The 14149-nt window shown below is 39.7% G+C and overlaps 1 protein-coding gene across 4 annotated transcripts in view; it reads right to left on the bottom strand.

Annotated features, from left to right (window-relative positions):
• fam184ab (family with sequence similarity 184 member Ab) overlaps positions 1–14149 on the bottom strand; it is a 131292-nt gene that overhangs the window by 16968 nt on the left and 100175 nt on the right. For all 4 annotated transcript variants that reach the window (XM_051409749.1, XM_051409750.1, XM_051409751.1 and 1 more), the window contains exons 16-18: positions 12494–12621; positions 5795–5979; positions 2497–2643 (exon numbers count right to left, since the gene is read on the bottom strand). In XM_051409749.1, coding sequence (XP_051265709.1) covers positions 2497–2643; positions 5795–5979; positions 12494–12621 — 460 coding nt within the window. The remainder of the gene's footprint in view (positions 1–2496; positions 2644–5794; positions 5980–12493; positions 12622–14149) is intronic.

Below are 14149 nucleotides of genomic sequence, written 5' to 3'. Positions count from 1 at the left end.
CTCCTCTAAATCTGTGTCTTCACCTGCAATCATCCCCCACAGCCCTCAAACTCCTTGACTCTACAGATACACTGCAACATCTGCTTCACCCGAGACCTAACCTGACCTCTTTTTCCGACAGTATCCTCACTGAATGTCATCTGGATGTCTTCAATAATATAAATCGCCTTCTTCATCTTCAGTAGTTACATAATGTCCTTCCACTAATTGGATTCCCAGTATCATTACTTGCTAAGCTAAATGTCTTTGATCCTTACTCCATGTGAGTCTATACATTAGCTTTGATCTCTGCAAGTTCTTCTGCTGAGGAAGTCATTTGATATGTAGACTGAAGTTATTCCATACTGTACATTTGGCAGGACATGTCCTGAGTTTGAGGATTTGTAGTTCATCTGAGGACGTTTTAAGGTCGCAAGGAGTCCAAAAATCAAAATGGTTTTAAACCCGTCGTGCATCCAATTGAGTGATCATCACTGTCCTTCTTAACTGTGTTTTGAAGACGAACAAATTCAAGGAGTTTGCAGAGAGTTGGATTTAATACTTTATAATATTTAATACTTAAATTTATTTACTTATTTAATACTTTATATATATTGCACATGTACAGTTGGTTATAAAATATTTTTGCACACTCTTACTCCAGACTGCATATAGTGTATATATTTTCATTAAAGTCTTTATAATATGTATTGTATTTTTACACTTCTGTACTTTGTGCTGCTGTGTCAAACTGGAAGTTCTCCCACTGGGATCAATAAAGGAACATCTTATCTTATCTTATCCTAAAACTAATATAAGATGTTGGTTGGAACTAGCAGAACCGGTAACAACGGCCTTTACAGGAGGAATATACTATTATAACTGCACACTGCACACAGGGACCTAACATATTATGTTACAGTTGAGGGAACAGGCACACCAACCAGTCAATCAACAAGGCAGAACAATGAAACTGGTTCATGGGAAGTTACTGTTTACATCAGACGGTCGTAGCTACCAGCAATAACACCCAGCTCAAGTCTGAGAATGTGAGGGGTCAAACTATACATGGTGTGTTTTGTATGTAAGTAAGATGCTGATATATATATATATATATATATATATATATTTAACCAAAGATCTATACATTTGATTGCATTTAGACAATAAATAGGAATATAATTTAAAATGTAACAAAAGAAGAATATTATCCTGGCAGTGTGGAAAAGTTTTACATAAAATGTAATTAAAAAGTTAAATTAATTAATATTTTTGGTTGTTTGTCAAAAAAGTCTCAGTATTGACAATATCAATGAATAAATTTGGTGAATTTTGGCAGTAACAGATGATATTATTGATGCTTGAGGATTGTTTTTGCTGTATAATTCTGCTTTGTGCTTTGTTTGCTTAAAGGATGGCGAGACAGTAAATCTCTGTGAGACAGGTAGCGTTTCCTATTTGGATTTACACTCCAGTGAAGGTAACGGTGAGATCGCCAACACGCCGGCACTGTTTGGACTGAACAGATGAAAACCAAATGAAAACCAATGTTTCTGGCAGGCTGGACAGTTGTTACAGTTTATGTGACGCAGCCATGTTGACGCACATCAGGATTGCATACAGCAGCTGTCGACGCAGGCAGACGTCCAGGACATGAAACCTGGGATTTCTTTCACTCGTAAACTGAAAGCTTTTGATATCAATGTTTCATTAAGTTGGAATCAGTTGTCTGAAGAACACATATCTGTCTAGACAGTGTTTCTTTTAATAAAAGACTCCAAAAGGAGCGTTAGACAGTGCTGGCATTTGTGTTTCTCTTCTTTTAAATCTTTGATTTCATGGAGTAATTTAAATCTCTTTGTGTTATTTCCTTTGTTTTAAGATAAGGAAATGCATTGTTTCCAGGAGAATGTGGCTCAGGTACAGATTGAGGCTGCAGCGGTAAATCTCTCCCGGTGCCTCCTTTCATGGTGAGCCAGTTTCGTCATGCACCGGTCGTGCTCGGTGCAGCTGTTTATAACGTATGACACAAGCAATATGATTAGCTGAGAAGAAAAAAATAATTCATCAAAGCCGCCTCCTATTTATACTCCGCTTCACCTGACGCAAATGGAAAATAAAAATAGCCCGGCTGCTCCTATATGACTAACAACTGCGAGTGTGTTTAGATATGTCCTAATTGTCTGTATGACGCAGTGATTTTTTAGGTCATTGCATGGACGAAAAAAGAAAAGCAGAGTGTTTAACATATTTCATCTAAACGACACGAGCGAGTGCAGACGATGGGGATAAAAAGATGAACCAGGAGTGTTCAGGGAGGTGTGAACGCGTCGTCTGTTACTCTCCCCAGAGAAAACTTGTCTGTTGTTTTAAGCTTCCACTTGACACCTGACAGCACACAATCACATTATCTAGGATGAAAAGGGTTGACCTGCGCACACACGGCAATCATAATGTAATTGTCATAGACCTCCATCGTTGCATAGATCACACAGTGTGTTTACAGTGTATACATACAGGATCTGAAGGGCGGAGATCTTGTCTTTGAGCACTTCCTGGGCTTTGTTGAAGTCTGACAGCATGTTCTGCGTCTCTCTGCTGTGGAGGGCGTTCATCTCGGCGAGCTCCCTCTCGTGCCTCTTCGTCAACTCTTGTTCATGAGCCCTGATGGGGGAGAGAAGAATGGACATTTGAGTGGCTACAAAAAAAAAGGATGACAGTCTGAACACCACTACTCTTGGTGGTCGTGGTATAAGAGCGATAATGCACTCTGAGCTGTTGCTCATATAAAAATAACAGAGTCAGAGCTTTGCAGTGGTGGAATAAGTATTCAGATCCTTTACGTTGGTAAAAGTAGGGATTCAGTAATTTAAAAATACTTCAATACAAGTGAGTTCTGCATTAAGTTTCTACTTAAATAAAAGTACTCAGTAGGCAGCAGAATTACCGTGATCATACCGTGTTTGTGGACACTTTGTTACATTTTTCATACTGTAGATTACGTAATGATCATTCAAGTACATCACTTCTCTATTCAAGCTTTAGGCCAGAATGAAACACCTTCTAAAGCACAGTCCAAAACGTCCTTGGTGGCTCAGAAATAACACATAACACATTTATTTACTTTCGAACAGGTGACATTTTGCTTCAAGACTTAATCAGGACCTGCAGACTCTCCTCCTCTGTCCGTCTCTCCCAGGAGAGGCAAACATAATGGATTGTTCCACAGGGGAAATGGTGGCGAGATTAGAAAAAGGAGACAGATGCATAGAATGAATTCCTAGAACAATAATTGCAAGAAAACACACTATGAATGTTATTATGATAGAAATATGACTTTTGAGTGTGTGCAACAACAGCAGAACAGGAAGAGACAATGAAAATGCACCAAAACAGAAATGTGGTATGACTTAAGTGCAGAATATGATCTACACATAATGTGAAAACGTGTAATAAATTCTTCCTCTTATCAAATGTGTTCAATTTGCAAATGCAGCAGGTTTTTTCTATGGCAGGAAATGAGCTAAAGAAAGAGGAGGATGATGGAAAATGGGAATAAAAGATGACGATAATTAAATGAGGAGGAGAAATGGGGCTGATGAAAGGGATGCGAGGGAGAGGAGGAGGATGGAGGAGAAACATGGATGTCTGTCTGCCTCTCACTCTGACTGGGCCAACTCTCCCTGAGGGGCGCACATCTTATCTCTCTCTGCTTCCTCTTTATTTATTTATCAGCCTATTTTTATCCCTGTGACCAGGATTCAGACGAGGAGTTACGTAACAGCAGGAGAAATGTGCTGCGCAGGCGCCTGCCAGCGACGCAGAAGAGAGAGAATGAGAGAGAGAGAGAGAGAGAGAGAGAGAGAGAGAGAGAGAGGACGCATGTACATAAAGCCTAGCAGCGCATTAACGTAAAAGAATAAAGCATCATGGGAGCAGTCATCAAACACACACATGTAAATCAACGGCTGCAGATTGATACTAATGAATAGCTGGACCACATTAGCCATACAGCACTTTAAAAAATTCATTAATCGCCGCGGGGAACAACATGATTATAGATTCCATTTTGCTTTTACCCTAAATAACCCTCACATCTCCTAATCAATGGGCCGCTGACACTGGTCGAGAGAGAGAAAGAGAGAGAGAGAGAGAGAGAGAAAGAGAGACAAAGAGGGAGACGGATTTGTCTCGTTTGGTCTTTTCTCTTTCATCTTGGTGTGTTTTCCTCAGGACTGGAGCAGGAGAAAGGATTGCAGCAACTATCGTCATCCGAATATAATAAATTCAGCAACATGCACTGATGACAGGGGCCACCGGGAGCGGAGAGGGTGTGTGTGTGTGCGTGTGTGTGTGTTAAGAAAAAGGGTGTGGGTGTCAATGCTATCCTGAAATGTCAGTAATGGTGTGTTCTTAATGTTCCTAATGTTGCTGCTCTGTATTTACCGTACCTGCAGTAGGTGATTTGTTGATTTTTAACAGTGGGGAGCACTTAAAGTTCTTTTAAGTAACTCGTTATATAAGCTCTATAGTTTGGAAAATATTATAGATCCAAGACCAAACTGGAGAGTGTCATGGATTCATCAATAGAGAGCACACGTTAGGCTACTGAAGTTAGACATTATGATGTTCTGGACCTTTGCTTAAGGAAGTTTTCTCTTTTAAGAACACGCCAAGTTAAATTACTTTTCTCTGACTCCCTCTTGTCTTCGACAGATCATAATGCTCATCAGAATGCACAGATCTGATTTGCTGGGCAGCATCATGTTGATTTACAATGCATGCAAGTTGGTCTGTGAGTTTCCTCTGTCGTTAAACCAGTGCTGTAAAGGCTAGAAAAGCTGCACCGGTTAAAAGTAAAGCGCTTTGTCATTTAAATAATTGAATAATTCTCAATAATTTATTGGTTATAGGTCTGGGTCGGGACCTGGTAGGTGCGAGCTGTTTCCCCCACTACCAGCCTTTATGCTAAGCTAAGATAAGCTGGAGCTCATAAGGCAATTAATGCATGTGAGTGGTATCAAACCTCACATCTAACTCTCTGAAAGAAAGCAAATATGAATATTTCCCAACATGGTGAAATATTTCTTTACTAACTGAGTTCCTGGTTCTTACTATTCGACGTCTTTATAAGCAGAAAATTCCCAATAAAAGACATTATGGTATAAACCCTATTTGATTGGTAACTGAACTAAGGCTAGTGATTACCACGAAAGCACCATATCAAGCGCTTAGTGCCCAAAATGGAGGCAAAGAAAATGAGAAACAAGGAACTCAAGCACCATCACTCAGAATGCATGAGAAAAATATTCAGAAGCTTGGTTGCCAGGTTACAGTGTATTAAGACAAACAGCATTGTGAGCGCACACTCGGGTCTATGCTTCTTGAGCTGTGGACGTCCAACTGTGTGACTATGAATATTTCAGATAGAGACAGAAACTGACACACAGAAAGGAGAGTACACATCAGACGTGGAGGAAAAGAATGATGTCTGTTTGGCCTATAAGTCACTGTTCTAATATACAGTACGTGATGAGGATCTTGACACAGAGTTTGCATAAAGGAAACCACTTTACAGTATGAACAGCTTGGACGACTGAAGTGTTTGAACAAGTTTGGAGGTCAGTAGAAATAAATCTCTGCTTTGGTTTTGCCCTTGGCAAACGTTACTGGCATGGAATGGAATCGGTAGAGCTTGCAGGAAGCATCAAACTCTCTCTGTTGGCTCTGAACTCAAGTTTGAACCGAGGCTTTCATTCCAGTATTGTATTCTTTTGTGTTGTGTTTGAGTTGTGCTCTGAGCGCTGAGTCATACCTGATCTGCTGATTGGCCTCGCTGCGGATCTTGAGCACTTCCTTGCCCTTGAGCTCCAGCTCTTTAGTCAGAGTGCTGATATTCTCGTTGAGTGTGTGGATCTGGTGGTCCAGCTGGGCGATGTGGTTCTTCCTCCTGGAGACCTCCTCCTGCAGCTCAGTGATCCGGCCCAACAGCTCACGCTCCTGGGATTTAAAAAAACAATCAGAGTTGTTCATTGACATGTTTTAAAGAGTACCAGTACCACTGTGTCTACTAATGATTTTTAATTACAGCGTCTCTCGCTCTACAGACCTCTATCGGATTTTCTAAATAAATTCCAGGACAGAGCAATTTACTTATTTGCTCAATTTTCAGCGGGGCAACCATCAGTTGTTAACACAGTCTGATTCACATGAACCGGCAGGCACCATATGTCTAATTATAGAGGAAACATCACAAACGGGCATTATGGGATGTGAATGGCCCGGGACCACAGCTACCCAGCATCAGTGATATCGGTGAGTTGAGTTGTCTGTGCAGAACCCAAAGGATACTAAAAGATAGCACCCTTGCTGCTGTAATACTTTTATTTTTATGACTTATTAATCCATCTTTATTTTATTGTACAAGTAGCAAAGAGGGAACTATACCTGAATGTAATTATGCAGCCCTGCATTATAAATAACAATAAATGTCCTTATGACACTGCACACACAAAGTCACTTAACAACGTAGTCTTTAAATGACTTTGAAGAAAATGTGAATAAGATTAACTACAAAACATAGGATTTAATACAAGGTTGTGTCACGAGGTGTACAGTACAGTAAGTATATTGGTCTGTTATCACTTTTTGTATGAAATATAACAAATAACTGGAACTAAAAACTGGACATTTCACTCCTACTTTTAATGAGGCTGTTGTTTCTGCATTTATCAGATTTAAAGCCAAAGTTCTGGGGCAGACGTGTCCACTAAAGGATCCACAGTTCCTAATCAACAGCACAAACTGGGCCCATAATTAAATGAGATGATTAATCTACAACCAGTGAGTCAAAGTTCCACACTGACTGTTAAATGCTGGTAAACTGACAATGAATGTTAATGAATGAACTGACAATGAATGTTAACACTCATTCAGTGCCCAACAATGTATATAAATCATAAATACCCATGTGTAAACAAGGCCGAGCTGGCTGTTTGCTTCTGAATTACAATATGTATTGCACTTTATTACTGAAGAGCCGTTGCAGTGTCACTGGATAATACAAAAGCAACCTGCTAACATGTAGCCTGTAAACAAAGTTGAAGGACTTTAAAGTTGTAATCCATACTAATTAGGGAAGACGCAAAGTTTTGTTCTGACTTGTAAATTAATGTCAACTTGTTAATAGTGATCAGCTGGGAAATTGGTGCCAATCGGGACCGTGTCTCCCGGCCGGGTTTCGGGTCCAACATTTCTCGGGTCCAGGCTTTCAAATAATAGACGGGTCCAGTTTGATTCCAGGTCATATATATCTGGGTCTTTTTGGGTTCAGGCACAAATGTGTGGACCTGTGAGGACCTCTACACTAGAGTACAAAATGTGTATTAATCCCCGGCTGACAGTAACACTTCACTCCGGTTTGAGTAAAGTTTAATTAAAACTACAATGACCAGCTGTTTTAGGAAATTACTGGGCTGTTTTTAAGAAAATTAAACTTCATGTGTGACCAACTTTTAAAGATTTATGTCTACAACAGGGAACAGTTGGGTTGAGGCCAAAGACAAGCTCAGGAAGACAATAATACTGAAAGATGGACTTACACATTGTTAATTTAGGTCTTTTCATAGGATTTTCTGACAGTAAGAGATATATAGAGTCCGAATCAGTCTGAACTTTATCTGATAAAGGTCTAATGACTGAAATGTTGTTAATAAAGTGAGTAGAGGCGACAGACTGTTCGGGATTCTTTCTCAGTCAAGAGTTTTTGATCCTATGTGCCTCTTATCTTGTCGTTAAACAGCCATCAACACGCAGACCTGCCAGGTTCAGTGTTAAAATCCACATCGTAATGGGGAGCTGAGTGGGCCTTGTTTGCCAAATTGATCCTTATGATTAGAGATCTGAATGAAGAGGCAAAGAAAGGCAAAGATGTGATGTGAGGACTCCTAGTCGAGGGCCACTTAACTCCATCAGAATTAGATTAAATATTTTTCGAGTTATTGTCCACTAATGATTCTCCACTCTGCAAAAATCTCATTTCACTTGCCTCTATAACAATTTGTGCCAAGAGCTATGTTCATATATCCAAAAGCCATAATCTTGTATAATCGTCTGATGGTCACAAACTCCCGTCTCGCTCTCCGTCTCTATCGGAGTCTCCCTCAACATTCAATTTAATGTCATTGGCAGATTTCTGTTGTCAATAAACCTTGTGGCGCAATTACGCACAATGGGGACAGGGGAGATTAATCTTTAATGACTTCCATTTACTCATTTCACTCTCTAGCTTGTCAAACTCCTGGCTTCATTCTGGGAAGAGATGAGGCACAAAAGCAAACAAACAATAAAATAAAAGAACAAGCAAACAATATAAATATATATATAAAAAAGCTGGCAGAATAAAAGAAAGGACCAAAAGAAATAAAAGGAAATGAACCAAAATTGGTTTCTTTCAGTGCATCCAGAATGATTTGAAGGGTACGTAATGCACAGGGACTTTTTTCCGAGGTCTAATCTAATAAAATTAGAGCCGATATCTGTTCGCTGTTCACATCCACAGGCAGACAAGCGGCGAGATAAAACTGCTGGTGTTCACTTTGGGCTGTTTGGAGCCTTATTTCTTCATCTTCTCTCATGCTCTGTCTGTCACTCTGTCATCACCTTCTGTCCTCTCTTTCACCATCTCTTGTTGTGATCTCATTTTCCTCTCCAAACGTGTCAGTTAAATAAACAAACAGCTCTGTAAAGGAGAATCTCTGCACCAGTTTTTGCTCTCTATTCTCATTTTTAAACTCTTTGAAAAATAAATAAGTTCTGCAAATATTGATCAAGCGAGGACATTAGTGGGCCGAGTCTCCAGACTGAACCAGGGTGTGAATTCCTGATTTAGTGAAAATGGAAACTAAGTGTATTGATGATGGTTGGACATTTATTGGATTGTATTATCTGGTTCTTTATAGAAAACCATTCATCTGAACTTGGTCCTTGGTTTCAATGGACAGTTCTGATGTTGAACTGTCTAAATCAGTGGTTCTCAAAACTTTTTCTGGTGTGCCCCACTTTAGAAGTCAAAAAAAGTTTCCGCCCTGCAATTTTTAGCAATCATTAAAGGTCCAGTGTGTAGGATCTATCAGGCTTCCTTATTAATAAACAATTGGATTTTAAAATCAGTTTCACGCCAATCACAACCGCCCATTTTAAGCCAAAAAGGAGAGGAAAGGAATGATGGTGAAATATTAAAATACTGGACTGAGCTACAAGAGAAAATAACAGCCCTTCTAAAACACATCACATATATCGATAAAAATAATAATTTCAAGTTCAAAGTGGATTCACTTTATCACGAACACTAAAAAAACCATCAGAAATAGACCAATATCACACAAATAGAAGAGAATAGATATCGGATGTCATGAGTTACTGTAAGTGTCTCCAGGGAGAAAGAATGACAATGCACACACACACAAACACACACACCATACTTCATCGGCCTCTTCCTCCCCGTCGGTTACGTAATTGGAGGTGTAAAAACATTATTTAACACAGCGTGACGACTGTCTGCTGCTGAGCTCTTCCTCTCTGATGACTCAACTCAGGAAGTGTCAGTTTATGTGCCATTAGGGCTTCGGCATAGTAAACAAGGAATTAACGTAAACACAAACTCTCGACATCTCTGGATTCAAACACTGCGCATGCAGCATTTTAACATGAATAAATAATTAAATAAGGCGCTCTGTTTTACTAACTTTTTTTTTTTTTTTACTCCAAATGGAAATTCACTGAGCGGGTTGCAGCTTGTGCCAGGAAATCTGGAGGATTATTTTGAAGCACAAAGGGAGATACGAGCAGATGGTAAAAGGACAGAAAGGATAAAGTCGCTGTCAAATTAGGCCAAACAGTGACCTATCCTCCTTAAGACATATAACATAACTGCAATGTCCCCAATTAAAATCCTCTGTTGCATGTCGTCCCATATCTCTCTGCCCTCACATTGTCTACCTGAAATAAAGTCAAAAAATGCTTAAAAAAAAGTCTTTATTCAGGAATATTTCAGCCAAAGCGTCAGTCTGAGCGGAACTGTTCAACTGTGAAGATGATAGGATTTGAGATGTGTTTGTGTGTCTGTGAAGGTACTGTTGGTGGGCCGTGACAGAGGGTCATCAGCAGCACCTGGGGCCAGTGCTCCTTCAAAAACCCTCCTGGAGCTCAGTACTGGTTCTCCCTCCTCCCTGAGACACACATCTGGTTTTTGTTTGGCTTGTTCTGCTCGTCACTCATGCATCCACCTACACTGCTGAGCTTCCTGATTTCACACGTTTGTTTTAGTTCTTTTCTTAGTCAGTTATTCTTTTTTTTATATATAAATAATTTGTTAATTGGCTGTCTTAAATAAGTATTTTGTCAAGGCTGTTCGGACCCCTTTGTGACAGTTTGCATGGGAAAAATAATTCGTTTTTCATAGGCCAGCACTAGAAATAAAATCCCTGAACAGTCATCCTATTGCATCTTTTTTTGAGTTATTCCAATACATACGTAGAGAATAAAAACAGTATTGGGACACGTTATATCATGTTGCTTACAGAATTTATATTATGCATCATCTCCTTCCCACTGTTTGTACCACCACACTTACATTGTAGACAGATCAATAATCCACAGTAATCAATACAGAGTAAAAGCCATTCACCAAATAAACAACTAAATCTTCTCACATGTTCGCCTGGGACAGGTAATCGGACTAAATGAACATCAATTTACTCCAGAAGAAGCTTGTGTGCTGCAGAAGCAACTGAGATCTGAACTCTACAGTCTTTGCTATAGTCTGATGATTGACAGGCAGTTCAGACTGAAACACTCCTATTAGCCTTTATTGACTTCATATTGCTTTGGCAACTAAAGATGAGAGGGGCTGATAGTGGCGTGTGTGAAGGGTATTGAAGACAGCCAGCTGTGCTTCTCAGCCAGAACATCTGTATCACAAGGTGATGAGAGAGAAGCCCACGGTGTTTGGGGTAATTAGTAAGATTTACAAGAGATGGTAAGAGGGGAGCCTGCCGGGTGGTGTGTGTGTGTGTGTGTGTGTGTGTGTGTGTGTTTGTGTGTGTTTGTGCGTGTATGTGTTTGTGTGTGTTTGTGCGGCAGGTGTTATGTGAAGCACTCTGGCTCACATAGCCTTCATCCCCATTTAATGTCTGAAAGCCGAAACAAGTAAACATTAAAAACAAATACAGAAAAACCACAAAAATATAAACGTCTCAACTATTTTTTTGTGTTTAGTCTCAGAAATAATACAGACTGCTCATTGTAATGGTTTCAAATAGCTTCTTTTGTCTAACAGTCCAATACTGAAAGATATATTCAATGAATTAATCATGTTCATTTATTTTTTATTGATCAATAATTGACTAATTGCTTCAGAACTGTAAAATTTGAAAGTTAAAATCCTGAAGATTTTAATAAAATCAAACCTTGTTCTTGATATTATTATTATTTGTGGTCTGCATTAGCCATTACTTACATTTATATTTACATTCAGTCTCTCTATATAATAGTTTTAATTGTTAGTGGCGGAGTCCGCCATTCCAGTACTGGATTCAAACGGCAACGTAATCCAGCACCAGTTCATCCCGTTGATATCAGCCTCAGTGTTTACACCTCGTCACTGCTGTATTAATGGAAACCGAACGTTTTCTACCGCTGCTGCTTCACATTAAAAGCCTTCAACTGCCGAAACACGGGGTGGACTTTCATCAATAGTGCGTTTTCACAACAAGACAGCGAGGGTCATTTTTTCACAGGGAGTGCTGTTGGACGAAGAGCTGCAGGCGACAACCAGCTTTACTGTTCCCAGTTGCACTGTTTGCAGAATAAAACCAGACTGCATGAACAGATTCACTTCTGTTGCTCTTCTATTGGATTTCTGACAAAGTACCTGCTCAACGACTGCTCGCTGCCCCCAGAGGACCTACAGTTGCCGCAGCGATGGGTTGTCGCTAAATCAAACTGGACGGAAATCTTTTGAGTTATAACTTTAAGCTTTATTCCAAACATTTCGGCATTGCAAACAGCTTTTTTAAATTTCTTCTCAGTAAATCCTGAGAGAGGGAATGAAGTCTCTTTCTTTCTCAGCTTCCTGAGAGATTGTGGGTCGGGTGAATGTGTTTGATAGTGTGTGGTAGTCCTATTCAGAGGCGTCTACACATTGTGGATTTATTATTTTATTTATTCTAATCACACGCTCTTTACTCTGGCCAAGAAAGAAAGGAGAACATCCTGGTTTGTTTGGGAGGATTCATACTTGACTAGAAACTCATTCATCAGCTTTGTTTCCATGCGGTGGCCAAATGACGGCTTGTGCCAACAGAAACATAAAGGTGGTGATGAGAGCACAGATGGCCACTAAATTAGAGTTCAGAGTATCATAATCAACCCTACAGACGTGTTTTTTTGTGTGTAAAGATTTGATTTATATTCATTAAAATAAAAGAAGCGGTGCCAACGTGTGGAGTCCTACCTGTGTCCGGTTGTTCTCCAGTGTTTTCTCCAGCTCCTTTTTGGCAGCAGCTGACTCCTGTTGGTGGGTTTGTCTCAGGTGTTCGATGGCTGATGCGTGGATGTGGTTCAACTCCGATCGCAGAGAGGCTGATGGGAGAGGGGGAAAATGCAATGGGAAGAAAAGGAAGGAATAATTCATTGGTACAAATACATCACACACAAAGAAACACAGCTTATTTGCACATTACATATTCAGGGGTTTTCAGGCTTGTTAAAAAGCTTCTTCTAATCTTAAGTCGGCTTGCAAAAAGTGCTCATTACATGCAATGGCATTTTTATGGCAAAATAAATAAATGAAGCCTTTTTTAGTTTGCACATAAAGCAGAGAGCTTCGGCTGCCTTTTACCCAAGTGGCCTTTAATCCTCACTCCAATGAACACCTTTCATTGTAAACAGTGTAATGGTTTGGAGAAGCATCGGGAAGGGAGGGAACACACACTGCTATTAGCTTTCTGTTTGAATACAAGACCAATCTAAAAGTGTCAGAAGAAGATAGGTGCAGCCGTTGGAAGTTGAGATTACGTCTGACTGACCACTGCAAATGCAGAATGAGAAAAACGTGTAATGTTCCCGTCCACGCCCACGTGAGCACGCACTTCACAGACAGGAAGAAGAGATTAAGAGAGGGGGGGGAGGTAATAAAAGGATGTCAGGATGTGGGAAGTGAGAGAAAGATGGAAGCAGCTCTCCGGTGTCAGGACCAGGACATGAAGGTTAATGGAGGACCATCTTTCACAGCACTGTACTGATGTGTAAGCACTTAAAACTGAGTAAGACTGAGATTCTACTGCACTTTCCAGCTGCGTTGGTCTATCTTTACTTTACATTTCCGCTCATTGTGCTTCGCAAACTACTGTTCCTACATCCCTTTATTCCATATAAAAGTCAGACTGCACCTTTTTGTATTTCCTCATATTACTGCACCGCCTTAACAAAGAAAGCAATCTGTGGTAGAGGTATCGAGGGCTTCCTCTGTGCTCCTGATATAAACAATCATTCAGGTTTTATAAGAATTTCTTTGGGTGGTATTGGCCGGGACTTGTGCAGTCAATGTGAGTAAATGTGAGCTTTCCACCACATTAATGTACGGTGTGTCCCGTTTGCAATGTTGAGCTGTTGACCAATAAACTCTTCAAGGGATTTGTTACATAAAGTTGTTTATTGACGAGAAAAACTAAAGTTTAAAACTACAATAACTGTATATCCTGTTCACTCTCAAGATCAAAGTTAGCTTAGTTATAATGCAAATGTTTACAAAGTGGATATTGGAATCAAATTGAAATCTAAATCAAAATGGCTTGCAGGTAGAAATGAGAAAATATGTACACCCAATAAATTACATGTAGCCCAACTGTTGCTAATATTTGACCCGTTTGGAGTGAAGGGTAAAAAAAAAGTTCTGACCTGACGTGACGTAGTGGGAATTTAAATTACATGTTACAAAAATGACAAAGCACGTCTAAAGCATAGTTGGATATGCTACTAACTAAAAAACTCACATATTTCCTTCCATGTTCGCAGATAAAAATAAATAAAATAAAATAAAATGTCTTTACTCACTAGCTATGAAATGTATTTTGCAAAGACAAGTATGTTGACATAGCATTATGCTGAC

This window comes from Dicentrarchus labrax, unplaced genomic scaffold, assembly GCF_905237075.1.
Source record: "Dicentrarchus labrax unplaced genomic scaffold, dlabrax2021, whole genome shotgun sequence".
NCBI classification, from domain to species: Eukaryota; Metazoa; Chordata; class Actinopteri; family Moronidae; genus Dicentrarchus; species Dicentrarchus labrax.
This window is presented reverse-complemented; position numbering and strand designations above follow the sequence as displayed.